This window comes from Podarcis tiliguerta (assembly GCF_965153285.1).
Source record: "Podarcis tiliguerta genome assembly, chromosome: 7".
In the NCBI taxonomy this organism is placed as follows: Eukaryota; Metazoa; Chordata; class Lepidosauria; order Squamata; family Lacertidae; genus Podarcis; species Podarcis tiliguerta.
In genome coordinates this window covers 21,981,879-21,996,592 of record NC_139540.1, presented here as the reverse complement: position 1 = coordinate 21,996,592, position 14,714 = coordinate 21,981,879, and the positions used below count along the sequence as shown (strand labels likewise).

Sequence of the window (14,714 nt, the reverse complement as noted above, 5' to 3'; positions counted from 1 at the left end):
TGGGCAGAATGTGACTTCTAGTTACCGGTATTTCCCCTGCAGCTTTCTATCCACATCATCTCCCACACTGAAGAGGGTTCTTCAACCCTCTGGGGCAAAATTTCAGGCGGAAGCAGGGATCTGTAAAAGTCACCTCCTCTCCCCACTCCTTCCATTAGTGGGTGCTGTGAGTGGAACTCTCCTCACAGGGTTATTGGAGCCCTAAGATGCCTGATGAAAAATCCAAGGGAAAAATGGGTCATGTTAATGCTTGTGTTGGACCGAGCAACTTGGAGATGATAGCTAGTATATAAGTACGATGTGTTCCCAGAATGGTTTTAGTTAGCACTTTTAAGCAGACTTACTTGAAAACAAGTTCTACTAGTTCTTGGTTTTTCTGAGCGTCCAATCAGCTTTGACTACATTTTTGCCCATTTCTGTTCCACTGCTATTGGAATGAACTATTTATTTATTGAATTTGTATATTGACTTTTTGCCTAGGCACACCGGGAGTTTTACACTTACACAGTTTTGCCACTCACTCATCTGCAGTTAAAAATGAAGCATGAACAGCCCCCTTCCTCCAGCCCTCCTCCTTCCTTCTCATGAGGCAAATGGTGTTTTTTGGCAAGTGACAGGGAGGGGATAGTTTGCCTGGCATAGGCCCTGTTGGTATTTCTGCTTTCCACTGAAATAGACAATTAATCCACCCCAGGGACTACTTCATATTTGCTGCCTCTTCTAATGGGCAAGGTGATTGCTGTTAATTGGAGGGTTATTTAACATGTGATGTTTTATTCCTTCTTACTACTCTTTCTGTCCCCTCAACCCGAATAGTCCACTTGTGGGGGATGGGAGAAGAATATATAGTTTCTAGTACATCTGTTAAAGAATCCAGATTCTTTTTCTCTCGTGCTTGCACAGTGTGGGATTGCACAATTTTAGCTTTTATTTGCCAGGTTCTTGGAGATCTGGCAGGGACAGCTTTGTACCTGTTAGCAGACACACGGGAACCAACAATACCACTTGTGGAATTGCACACTTCTAAAACTGTTCTGCCTTGGTTTCTGGAATAAGTCATCTTTACCACCTGCTCAGTTTTAACACCAGGGTCTGTTTCTGTAGCTTCTTCCTCGGGAAAAAGCAGCTATGAACTACAATGAGAAACTGAAAGAGAAATTCCAGCACCACCCCCAAATCAAACGTATAAGTCGCCATCGCCACTTGCCAAAGATGATCTACAGCCAGGCCAGAGAGCAACGCATCATGAAAGAAGCTCGTCGGCGAAAGTATGTTACTTCTTAACTTTTCCTTGTTAATTACATGTTATATTGGGCCATTCTTTCAGTTAGCCCAGCAACACTTTTGAATAGATTTAGAGGAAATTTGCTAACTTGAAGAGCAGTTCTGTTTACTCTTTTCTATTGAAATTTTACCAAAATGAAAGAAATCTGTACAGGAGTCTATTGGCAAGCTTTCATTATTTTATTGCATATTATTCTAAGGGCAAGAAGATGGACTAGATGATTTATTGGTTCTTGCAAATGATTCTGGAACATTTATTTGTTAATTTAAGCAGTTAGATTGCATGAGGGAAGGCAAAGTGGTGGTAAATACGTTCAAGAGAAAAGGAACAGGTGGTTTCTCCATGGAACAAAATAGACGATCCTTAGAAATAGTAGAGAACACTATAAAATACATTATTCAGTTTTGTTTTAATGGAATCTGTTGCCTAAAAGAAGCAACTCAAAATCAGTTTCTGCCCAAGTTTATGATCTAGCAGCCAGTTAGTGATTTTCCAAATATAGTAGGGCATTTTCAGTATATTGTTTTTTAGAAGCAATGTAGAATATGGTCAGTTAAGTACTTTGTTTTTTTAAATAAAATTATACCCCTTGTGGTTGAAATAATCTAATTTTGATGTTTCTTATTCTAGGGAAATGAATCGACGGAAACATAGCAAGCCTGGATCTATACCACTTGTGTCAGAGAAGAAGAAACACATTGTGGCTGTAGTGAAATAATAGTTTATATAATGGCCTGTTTTATTGGTTGAAGTCATAAGGACAATGTGCACAGCCTTTTGTTATAGGAGATAATTCTGACACTTTTACTTTTTAAATGTCTCCATTACTATTGTAATGTTTGGATTTTGCATTAAAAAAGTATTTAAAATTTTATATCTAGATATGCTACTGATATAGTTTAGGTTAATTTTGTGACTTCCAGTAGCATTTCATTCTGTTGTACCTTCTGTCAATCCAATTTTGTATCACCTGAAAAAGAGACACAAATGTTGTATCCACTGCCAAAAAGGTTGAACAACTTCACTATGCAACAAGCAGCTTTCCCTTTACTAGAGACTACATACGCATTCAGCATGTAATTTCTAAAATCCTATGAAGAGTTCTTCATAGGCTAGATAATTTAGGAAACCCTAGCGTTACAACACTGGCCTGTGTTTCCTTACTGCACCCATCAACATAATTTGGCAGTTGTCAATATGTGATATTAAAACAAAGATTTGTGTTGAATTGTAACTTTGTAGTTGCCTAATTTAAAGCTTGAAATTTCTAAACTGGAACGGAAAAAATAGACATAACCATTTTGAATGTGATTAACAGCAAAATGTTGATATCTGTTGTTGTACTTCTAGTTACTTTTATTGGGACATGATCAAGACAAAATTAAGAACTTATTCACATCAATTTCAGTTTAAGAATTAAGCAAGATCTGAACGTCTTTGTTATAATCAGTGGAGCTTTTAAAAGTTATTAACTGGCAGGATCAGGTCTTTTATTTATTTATCTGTTTGAATTTTTAAAATAACTGAGTTTCCCCTTGAAAGAGAGTGAAATGTTAACCAAGCCTCAGGGAACAGCTAACAGTAAATTAAAGTTGCTTTAATCTTATGGTCTCTGGGAATTGTGGACCTCTGACCCCAATAGGACATTGTGGACCTTCTTGATGGGTAGGGAAGGAGGTCTGCCCCCAGAGGCCACATTAATGCAGATGTAGAAACCTGAGTAGCTGAGCTCCTTGTATGTGGGTGGTGCATTCATGATGGCAGTCAGGAATTATAGTTATTCTGTATGAGCATTGCATTCAGAGTGCTCTTGAGCAGATACTTCAGCCATACCAGGAATGTTGTCTGTTTTCTAGACACCTGCCAGTCTGGTATGGAGGTGTAAGATCAGATCCCTGCTCTGCTTTGGAAATGGGCAGAATGGAGGAGAGGGTGTGAAATGACGTACATACTGAGTCTACTTAACTAAGCAAAAGAAAGCTAACTTCATGTTTACTGTGTGATTCATTTGTTGCCCTCTCAATTTGTTACCTGAGTTATGGCAGCACAGTTCATCATTAACTGGCCAGATAGAATTGGCTCTAAGCTCAATGTTGTAGAGATCAATTAAATCAACTAGAAATTTAGTTTATTAGAAATTAAGAGTATTATACTAATGGCTTTTCAAGAAAGATGTGAGAGAAGCCGTGGTTCGGTTTACACTCTTGCAGCTCTTCAATTTCAGCGTGAGATATTTAGCAAATTTAAAGACTATTTTTCAGTCACAGCCATGTTGAAAGCAGAGAAATCGGGGGAGAAGGAAATAAGTTAAGTCATTTAACAGATTCTTTTTTTGTAGAGGGAGAAGTAAATTGGGAGTTTCCTTCATTAAAGTGTTTAGCGATAAGTCTTCCTTGATTTGGCTCTAAGGTAGGGTATTCACATGTTCAGCTTTTAAGTACTGCAAATAGCCTGCATGCAATAGACTTCACCACTTGCAAGATGTGATGTGAGAATAGTTTAAAGTAGATTGCGAAGAACTTTAGAAAGTATTGTGGTGGAGTGTCTGTGTGGAATTGAAAACCAATAAAGGTACTTCAAAATAAAATCCAGGAGCAGGACCCAGTAAAAATTCTGCCCTACTCAGATTTTTCTTGAAAAATTCACATAAACTGTTAGTGATGTCCTCCATAGGAATAATTCAGTAAGTACTCCTGAGACAGAAAGTACTGGTCTCATATTGTGGCATCTCCAAGTAATGTTGGAAAAGAAACTGAAACACTTGAAGAACCTCTGCCAATCAGTGAAATCAGTGGGAAATGGACCAGTAGCCTGACTTTATTTAAGGCAGACTTTGTTTCTGTGATTTCTGCAACAATTTAAACCGTCTGGGGGGCATCGATTGATACTAAACTGGCCAAACATTTACTAACAGTTGCCTTGTTTTCTGCTTGTAGTTATGGCTCACAAAATATCTGTGCAGTTTCCTCCGCAAATGATCATCAAGCCCTGTGGTGATGGCCTGGAACTTTGCATTGTGTGTCCTATTCATTACCTACTTCCAGTTCTATCAGTTGCTACTTATTCCCTGTGTCGAGTCATAGTGAGCTATAATCGGCTTCTCTAGGAGAAGTGTTTCTAATTGTGGGATTGGGTTAACGATCTGTATCTGAGCCTTCAGCAAGGAGCTTCTTGCATCTTAAGTGACAGGAGTAGGATCAGCATGGTCCTAAGTGCTAATTTTTCTGAAGAGAGCCTAATGGGTGTAGAGCTCTGCAGAGGATTTTATCCATAGGAACAAAAGACCTGAAGAAGGAAGGGGATGTTGACCATAGGAAAATGCTGCATCGTAGATGAGATGGAAGTAGCACATCAGCAAATTTCTTTACCAGACTGTGTTGATGACAGGAAATGATTTCTCATGCCATAAGCATTCAGGACACAATAAGCCAAAATTATTTTTCCTACAAAGCAAGTAATCTAGTTTTTAAATTTGAAAGAGAAACATTTAATTGGTACAGCTGGATAAATAAAGGTGTATTTATAGATAAGCTATTTGAGGAATAGAGCCTGTTGGGTTTTTTTGAACTAGTTAAGGCAAAAATTTAACCTTTGTGAACAAATGGACAATATTTGCAGCTGCATCTTTTTGCAATAGAGTATTTGCAATCAGAAAATACTGGGATGTTTCTGATAAACCCGTGTTTCAAAATAATCCTTCTCTTTCTGGTTGTCTCTGAAGCTCCAAAAACATCAGCGAAAAAAGCATAGAGTAAATAACTGGATTCAAATGGCAATCTCAAAATGTAGAACAAAATGGAATGCATTTGTTGGGAAAGTTTATGTAAAGTATCTCTTTTTCAAATATTTTATTCAAATATATGAAAGTAAAAGTATTTCCCAGTATAATAATATATACACCTTTGGGGGGTTTGTTTATTGTTTTGCATTTTTTGCTCTGCCCATTTTTGCCTCTGGCCACACGCATCACTGGTATGTGGCCCCCAGAAGGGGTCCCATGAGGTAATGTGGCCCTTGGGCTGAAAAAGTTCCCCCATGCCTGGGCTGGGTTGATTTATTTGAACAGCGTATAATGTGACCCCAGGGAAGTGCCTCTATATACACACACACCATAGTTAACATTTCTTAGTGTTTCTGGTTTCTGAAGAAAACCATGTAAGTCTGAATCAGCTTTATGGTCAATGCTGCCCATTTGCTCTGTGCTGAGAGAATAATCAGAGCAAACTCACTTCAATAAAATGAGAATTAGCAAACTTACAGGAACATGACTAAAGTGGTGCTCTTCAAAGTGCCAAAGCTCAGATTACAGGAATTCATCATATCCATGAATCAGATAGCATTGGTCTTGCAGTGTAATTCTACCTAAATTATGTTTGTCAGTTGAGAATGCCAAATTAAATGCTGTTTTGTCAAAATTTATTGCTGCTGTTGGGAAACTGCTTTGATGACATGACAACCCCTCTTGAGAGAGAAGGAGGAGGAGACGACTGCTTGAACCATTCCTGTTATTGTGAAAAGATGGGGCAAAGTGAGTTAAGACACCAATGGCTGAAAGATTTCTACCTGCTGCACTGCACTGGTGAGAGAGATTACATTATACAAAGGCAAAATCCCAGAGGAACGTCTCTTGTATGTATTCCATAGACATGAATGGGAATTAACTTTTTAATATTTTTTGAATAACGTTGTTGTTTAGTCGTTCAGTCGTGTCCGACTCTTCGTGACCCCATGGACCAGAGCACGCCAGGCCCTCCTGTCCTCCACTGCCACCCGCAGTTTGGTCAGATTCATGTTTGTAGCTTCGAGAACACTGTCTAACCATCTCGTCCTCTGTCGTCCCCTTCTCCTTGTGCCTTCCATCTTTCCCAACATCAGGGTCTTTTCCAGTGAGTCTTCTCTTCTCATGAGGTGGCCAAAGTATTGGAGCCTCAGCTTCACGATCTGTCCTTCCAGTGAGCACTCAGGACTGATTTCCCTAAGAATGGATGCATTTGATCTTCTTGCAGTCCATGGGACTCTCAAGAGTTTCCTCCAGCACCATAATTCAAAAGCGTCAATTCTTCGGCGATCAGCCTTCTTTATGGTCCAGCTCTCACTTCCATACATCACTACTGGGAAAACCATAGCTTTAACTATACGGACCTTTGTTGGCAAGGTGATGTCTCTACTTTTTAAAATGCTGTCTAGGTTTGTCATTGCTTTCCTCCCAAGAAGCAGGCGTCTCTTAATTTCGTGGCTGCTGTCACCATCTGCAGTGATCATGGAGCCCAAGAAAGTAAAAACTTACATGAATAACATATAAGTCAACAAATACAAACATTTGCTGGTTGGGAAGAGAAGAGACGGCAAGCTTGATTATTGTGTTCTTTCTTCACTGGTGTGGATGAAAGGACAAAAATGTGCATTGAATACTTTATCAATGGTTTGGGACCAGAATATATCAGAAACGGCATACTCCCGCCGTCCTCAGCATAAGCCTGTCAGGACCTTCAACACTCTTCATATCTGCATAGTATCACCAAGTAGAACTGTTTAGGATATTGAGAGATAATTTGAGTTTTGCCATTGCCAGGTTTGAAGGGGCCATTGGCAAATGCCCATCTGGTTCATATATCAGTGAATCTCTCTGGTACCAAAAATGTAATTCCAGGCGTTGGGGGAAATTAAAATGGCAGCATCACCATCTGATTGCAAAATAGTTCATTTTCTAGCATAGACATTCTGTTTCATAGAAATAATGGGATTTTGCTAAGGGAAGTTTAGAGTTTGTTAATCCTCTAATGAACAGTTCTGAATGTGTTAATTTATTTGTACTCGGTGCACAGGGAGGTTTTCCATTAATGCACACTTTCAGTTGGAACTCATCCAGGTACCGTAGGTATTAATAACACCATGGACGAAAACTATATGCAAGGTAAAAAGGACAGAACATAATTATGTTTTTTCCTTCTTTGCAAGAAAATTGGAACAATAAGGGTTGTATGTGTTGAGAGAAACAAAGGAGGGCTTCTGACACACTGGTAATTTCTATACATAATACACTTGAAGCCAAGGTTTCTGCATATATGCCAAAAACGCAAATACTCCGAAACCCTGTGTGAGCATCCCAGGATTTCTGGAACTGGCATGCTGGCTCCAGAATCCCCAGAATGCTCTTTCGAGATCTCTCAGGGCTGTCCCAAGTTCCCATGAAATCTTGCGGAAGCATCACAGACCTGGAGTCTCCGCTCCTCCACTTGCAGTTGCTGGGTGACCTTGGGCTAGTCACAGTTCTTTGAAGTCTCTCAGCCCCAGTCACCTCAGAGTTTTTGTTGTGGGGGAGGAAGGGAAAGGAGAATGTTAACTCCTTCAGGTAGTGATAAAGCAGGATATCAAAACCAAACTCCTCTTCTTGCTTCGGAAGCAAAGCTGAGAGCTTAAAAACACTTTCTATGCCGGGAAAATCCAGTACAAAAAGAGTTTTTAAAGTGTGCCTTGGTTCCTAAGCAAGGCCCACTCCTCATGCTGGCTTAATTTACAGGATGTCAACCAGCTAGAATTCAGTCATGTATTGCTGAAATTGCAGAAGTTACATGTACATAAGATGTGATCGTACTGTATAATATTATGGTACCAGATTAGCCTGCATCTCTCTCTATATGCACACAAAACCCCATTATCTTACAGACATGTTCACAAAAGTATTACTTTGGGCATCTTTACACAGGGGGTTATTGCAGTAGGCACAGTTACTTTAGGAACACAGTATTGTCTTGCTTTAGTGAGGAAATTAGTGAGTAAATGGCAATATAAACAAATGTAGTTTATTTTCATTTGGCATGTGTATTGGCATACATTTGAGTGAAATGGCTTTTGTCTTGAAGCAACCATGCATAGATGTAGAATAGCAAGATGGTTAGCCGTTACAAATTATATAGGCTATCCACATTCACGTTGTCAGGACTATAAGCTTAAATAATTGCTGTTGCAGAGAGAGAGAGTGCTTTATACAGAATAGAGTAGGGCACTAGAGGACCAGGCAAAATTGCAGCCTACATGCACCAGAAGAGAGAGCTCAAATGCAAATGACTATGGTTTGGAGTAATGCGTAGGTTCAGAGACAATGCGATGAGGGAAATGAGAAAGGTATAGATAAGAGGAAGGAGTGAGACACTAATAATTACCTGTGCCAAGGAAGGGAGAGTAAAGAGAAAGCATATGCTCACTGCTGAATTCATACTTCCTGGCAAAGGCTAAACACACTTTGTATGGTGGAGAAACAGGCCTGGGTACCATTGACAGCAAAATATCCAGAAAAGGGATTTTTAGGCTGAGGTGATGACTGGGTGGACATCCTTGTTAGCTTACCCTTGAAGTAAATCTCACTACCCTGGGTTTCTTAGAATCTTCCTAAGCAGCTGAAGGGGTCCCTAATAAAGTTCCAGAAATATAAAAGCCTTCCTTTTGGGATAACATTGGCTTATGCCTGCTAGGGTCATGACTAATCTGAAGAAAACAACAAGCATGTCTGAGAAGCAGGGAGGGGAGGCAGGTATAAAGGGCTTAGGTTTTGTTCATGCAGGCATCAGTGAGTTGAAGCAGACTTGAAAAAGAGTGGAGATAGTGGGTGGTTGCTGATTTGGTTCCAATAATTTATGTATTTATTTAAAATACTTAAATTATATTAAGTGTTCTTTTAAATTGTTAAGAATTAAAATTTGAAAACCAAATTCCATACTGGTTGATTTCTTAACACTTGTGTGTTTTCTTTAGCACTTGGGACAACCTGGTGATAGTTGCACTGTTTGATTCCAACCAGATGTTAGCATATCATTTCTTTCAAACTGATAGGCATGAAAGTTGTTGGGGATTTGGTTGTGAGCAGCTGAAGGGGTTCATTTAAGCTGAAGCTTCACTAGAGCCTTATTTCGGGGCAGGTTTCGTATACCCAACAATATAATGAAATACCGTAAAGCATGCCCCATGTCACGTGCAGAATACAGTTCAAACATCATTTAGTGACCACAACTCAGCTAAGAACTCCTAAGGGAGAAATTGAAATTTATAGAATCCAAGCAGCTCTCATTATGGAAATTAAACTCTGAGTATCACTTTGCCAAGATCATTCAACTAGCGCAGCTGACTCTTATTCTAAAGCAGTGAGATCAATAGAAAATGGAAGAAGCCCAGAGCAAAAATCCTTTGTAGAATTTAGATCCTCCTTAATGTTTTCAGAAAACTGTTTCAGGTGGCTTTTAGACAGGCACCGTTATTTAGCTGTGGGGATCTTAGAATACAGTGGTACCGTACCTCGGGTTAAATACGCTTCAGGTTACAGACTCCGCTAACCCAGAAATAGTACCTCAGGTTAAGAACTTTGCTTCAGGATGAGAACAGAAATCGTGTGGCAGCGGCGGAAGGCCCCATTAGCTAAAGTGGTGCTTCTGGTTAACAGCAGTTTCAGGTTAAGAACGGACCTCCAGAACGAATTAAGTTCTTAAGCCGAGGTACTACTGTACTGATTTTATTAACAATGTACCAGTGCACTAGTCCAAGTAGGCACAGGCAGGAAGCAAACTATTTTTGTGTTCCTGTGGCTGTGTACTGACTGGTGCCTAGGTATGAGAAGTTAGCCTTCCCTTTTTCCAAGCCACTATCTGAAGCGGGATATGCTGGATTTTGTCCCTTAAGATGGCAGTTCCGTACACTGTGTACTCTGTATAATGATATGTGCATGGTTTTATTTAACTAAGAGGAAATACCACAGCAGCAGGATATCACCTACTGACAAAACACTTGTTTTGTCGCAGCCTCTTTATTTATAGATATACAGGTTGGCTTTGGGTCAACAAACAGCGTCCAGAAGATACTATCTTCAGACTGGGAGTAAGAGATCAAGAACCCTGTGCCTCTAGCTATCAAGTTCTCACTTAGAAGATGTTAATTATATTGTTACCTGGTAATAAAGTCATCTACAATGACCCATACATTCTAGTAATAGCTAGATCACTTTTTATTAGTTGGAATGGGCTAGTTAAGCAACAGTTTAATTTGTCTTCTCCCTTGTCTATCTGAAGTGACCATACACCAAGAAAACCAAATCTACTTTTTCAATAGGCAGCAATTGCTTGGCTTCAATTTCATCCCACACTCAATTTGAGAACATAGTCTTTTCCAAGAAATGAGTATCATAGTCCTTGGAAAATATGATATTCTGGGAAGACCATCCTACTTGTTGAGAATACTGTTCATTCATTGCTGTGTTAGGGTAGAGGTTTTATTTTCCCTCAAGAAGGAGGTTTTAATTCTCTTACAAAGAAATCCACACCAGACACAGCTCACTTGGGAAACTACCAGTCTTGAATCTGTTCTTCTTGGACATAGACCAACGGCTGAAGAGCCAGAGGAAAGAGTAATTCTCTCTCAATTTCAAAAGAATACATGAAAGGTAGCTGGTATGTCAGTATAGATGTGTGGTCAGGTACCAGGTGTGTGGGCAATTCCCAGCTAGTTTTTTTTTTTAATCTTGTCAGACGTCTGAAGAAGGAAATCCCAAACCAATTACTCATAGATGCTGACAACACAGGAAGACTTGAAAGCACCATATACTGAGTGACAGAGGTCCACTCTGTTATGTCAAAGTCGGTATGTGGCTTTGCTGTCTGGCAACACTACGGAAGACCAAAGATGAAGTCAGGGAAATGCTGCCTGAAGAATCCTGGTACCATATGGACACCAAGGTATTTCTATTGCTAATACTACCCTTGAATGTGATTATATTGTATGTACAAATCTTTTGCAAGTCACTTTGAAAGTCTCTATAAAACAGTATATAAGTAAAACAAACAAACAAACATCTTAATAAATGTGATCTTCTTGGTAATGGAAAACTATCATGTTTGCCACCGAGACAGTTTGCTCTGATATATATCTAGTTGTTTCCTCCAGTTCTGAAGTTGTGCTAACTCATTTTGAAAGAAGCCCCTAGCATTTCAACACAGTAGCTTGCTGCTATAGAACTTAATTTACCATAGTTCCTTGGGTGATTGTTCTTTACTTCATGGATTTCAATCAGGCAATAATAAGATTCTGCTGAATTATTTGAAACAGTGTTTAGATTTATTAGAAGGGGTAAGAAATGAGAAACTGGATTGGATGTTAGCTAATCAATGACCCTAATACAGTAGATGCAAATAATGCATATATTGGACAATATACTCTAAGCTGGACAGAGACATTTTCAAATTATTTCACGGCTGTTTATTATTATATTACATAGGAAATTATTCCATGTTCAAATTATTCCTAGCTGGACTAGGTGCAAAGCTTTCTGCTTTGGCAATAGTACAAATAGTAGACATGTGCTGGTCGCTGGTGGGGACCTTCATCTAAGCACAGTCATAGTGGACCTTATTTGTCTTTTTCTCTTACATGTCTCCACCATAGCTTTTAGGCAGGTAGCAGATAGTAAAAAGTTTGATCTAGCATAATATAAATAGAGTCTGTTGAATTAATTTTATTTTTGTTATAGACCATACAAAACTGCCATCAATTCGCTCACATCCTTGTCCACAGCCTAAAATATAAAACCATGAATCCAGTACTTTATACTGCCATTGTGGTACAAACACAAAGATTATAATCATGGATCCTCATGTCTTTTACATGGAGGACCTCAATTCCAACCCACTATCAAATTAGAGTTTGTGATCTGCATAGACTCACAGTATACAAATAACACAGTGCTTTGTGACAACTTCTTTTGGGCATAGCAGAAATAGGTTGCATTTCAAAATGTTTACTCCAGCTTTGTAGGTTTTTAATGAGTTACTGTTTTAACCGCTTCTGTCCAGCTGTTTCTAGTGACCATTGTTTGCAGGATTTTTTAAAATCTATTTTATTGATGGCTTTTAAATTAATTTATGTCATCTTGTACTGTTTCGTATTGGCACTGATCAAAGTTGAGCAACATTTTTTTAAAAAAGAAAAGTAAATGAATTGATGTAACATTCATGGAACTACTGTGGGGCAAAAATCTAGATTGGAAAAAACCTGTTTCAGAAGCACTTTGAACCCTTGAAAGTGTTACATTGAGTGCCAATACTAATAGTTAATATTGCATCATAAAAACCTAAATCTGAGGTACAGATTTTTATGTAGTGTTGAATGCATTAAAAAAATAAAAGATTTTACCAGCTAGTCTCTCAAACAACCAGTTTCCAGGGCATAACTGTATTGAACCGTATCTGAGCTTGTCTGTAAACATTTTTTACAACCATCTGGTACAATGTTATGATATGAATGTATTAAGTTAAGAGGCTTCAAATGGTAAGTGTGTTTAGGAAGAGCTGGAACTATATATTTTATGATATGTGAAGCATAATTTGTTGTTGGAATGGAAAAACCATTCAGTCTGGGAAGTATCATTTCCAAATTCCAGTTTTTGTGACACAGTAATGAAAAGACTCACTAGCATTGTGATTTTTACAATGCAGTGATCTGATATTAGTATAAGTTTAGGAAGTGCTTTCAGCCTTGCCCAGGCTGCTGCCTTCCAGATGTTTTTGGATTAAAGACTGGGGCTAGTGATGAGAGCTGTAGTCCAAAACATCAGGAAGGTACTATGTTCGGGAAAGCTGAGAAAAAAATAACTGTGATACATTTTTTTAAATACTCATTTTATTAAAAATAAAATTAATAACTTGTAGGACTTAAATGGGAAAACTATGTGGACACAATATATTCTGATCTCTTGATGTGGATTACACACAGAGCACACATTGAATTTGTGTTCTTCATGCTGAAGGGATAAGCCATGGCTACACCATATGATATGGTTTGATGTGAGGATACATGTAAAACTTACAAGGATCTATGAGGACCCATGCAAAAAACCAGATGATGTTGGAAAGATTATTATGGATAGTGTAGGTGAACTGTGATTATATAATGAATTTCAATATTCTATTTAAAAAAGGATACATGATGAGAAGATGTGCTACAAATCTAGGTTCCAGGATCGGTGCACTACAAATGATTAAACTCATTTTTATGAGTTACTGTGTCATCATGAGTACAAATTAAATGGATCTGGAGCATCTAGGATTTTGCATCACAAGGTGGAATTTATAATCATTATAATGAAGCCCATAGGTACTGATGTGAACTATGATTTGATGGTGGAAATGGGGTAATTTTGTGTAAAAAGCACAAGGACTTGAGTCTTGCAACCATCTTTTCGTGCAATAGCAATGTCATTAACATCTGAATCTGTGCTTGTTGTGAAGTCAATGTAAGAGCCACAAAGTTTAATATATGGGATCCATTTTTGGTGCCTCAGTGATGCCACAAAGTGCTGGCTCCTTGATTTATACCATGCAGTCGATACAGATGAATGCAAGATTTGGGGAGACCTTCTATAAATAAGTTATGAAGATCCTTCTTTTTGTGCCACAGTGGCAGTACTACAAAGTACTGCACCTGTAATGATTATAGATGTTTTCCCCTCCCATGGAGACATTATAGTTGTCCACCTGAAGGCACAGGTGGCTTCCAGATGACAAGAGAAGCCACAAACCTTGCATCTCTCTACATCGCGTTGCCGATTGCCTAGCTCAGCATGGAAGAAGTGAAACCATCCCAAATGGAGCCAGTGGCAGGGAAGCTGCCTATGTTCTGCAGTGTGCCCTGTAGCAGTGTGGCCATCCCTTGCCCTCGACCCCGTGCATACTTGCCCAAAGGGCTGGCCACAGATGCCCTAAAGCCAAATACCTATGTCCAGGCCCTTATATCCCCTTATCAAATGAATCTAAAATAGCAACCGTTCCTTGGTTATGTAATCCCAAACACGGATTACAGCCCCCAATTTAACCCATAGCCAGCTGCAGCTGTCTGTCCACCCTGTTAGCGCTTCCCCTGCCCCTTGGCCAACTGCCACTCCATGTGAATGTGACAGCAGGGCGAGTTGAAGTTACCGAGGGAGCAACAAATCCGCGTTGGGTCCAGACGAGCCAGGAAACTACCTTGGCACATCTCTTTTTCTCCGCGAGGTTGTACCTCTTCCTCCTCAGGGTTTTCCCTGGCTCAGCCTTGCCTCTCTTCACCCGAATTCCGGGTGTATGTGGGGAGGGGGGGAACTGGCTTCCCTTCTCTTCCATGCCACCTTTTCTCTCCGCGCCTCCATAGCTCGCCAGAAATAACGGCTGAGGCAGGCAGGGCGCTTGTCTGTCACGCTCTCCGCCCCGCCCGCCCGCTCCCTCACGGCCGTTCGCCCGGCCTCCCTGGAGCGGCTGGGCCCAGTCCTCTCAATTGCGCGCGTCCCCGGTGCCACTAGGCTCCTCCCCCTTTTGCCTCGCGTGATTTTTATCGCAGCCATTCGCCTCCTTACCCCCCACCCCACCCCCGCGCGCCTTTCCCGGTGCGTTTATAAATAAATAAACGCAACTCCTCT

General features: G+C 39.8%; 1 protein-coding gene and 1 long non-coding RNA gene across 2 annotated transcripts in view; one reads left to right on the top strand and one right to left on the bottom strand.

Moving 5' to 3' along the window:
* The window catches only part of DCAF13 (DDB1 and CUL4 associated factor 13), a 21,609-nt gene extending 19,090 nt beyond the window's left edge, over positions 1 to 2,519 (top strand). The window contains exons 10-11 of the mRNA XM_083450624.1: positions 1,105 to 1,268; positions 1,916 to 2,519. Of these exons, the coding sequence (XP_083306750.1) occupies positions 1,105 to 1,268; positions 1,916 to 2,003 (252 nt within the window). The 3' untranslated portion in view covers positions 2,004 to 2,519. The remainder of the gene's footprint in view (positions 1 to 1,104; positions 1,269 to 1,915) is intronic.
* The window catches only part of LOC310682240, a 20,465-nt gene extending 5,797 nt beyond the window's left edge, over positions 1 to 14,668 (bottom strand). The window contains exon 1 of the long non-coding RNA XR_014513800.1: positions 14,239 to 14,668. This is a non-coding gene — a long non-coding RNA (uncharacterized lncRNA). The remainder of the gene's footprint in view (positions 1 to 14,238) is intronic.
* Between the last annotated feature and the right edge of the window lie 46 nt (positions 14,669 to 14,714).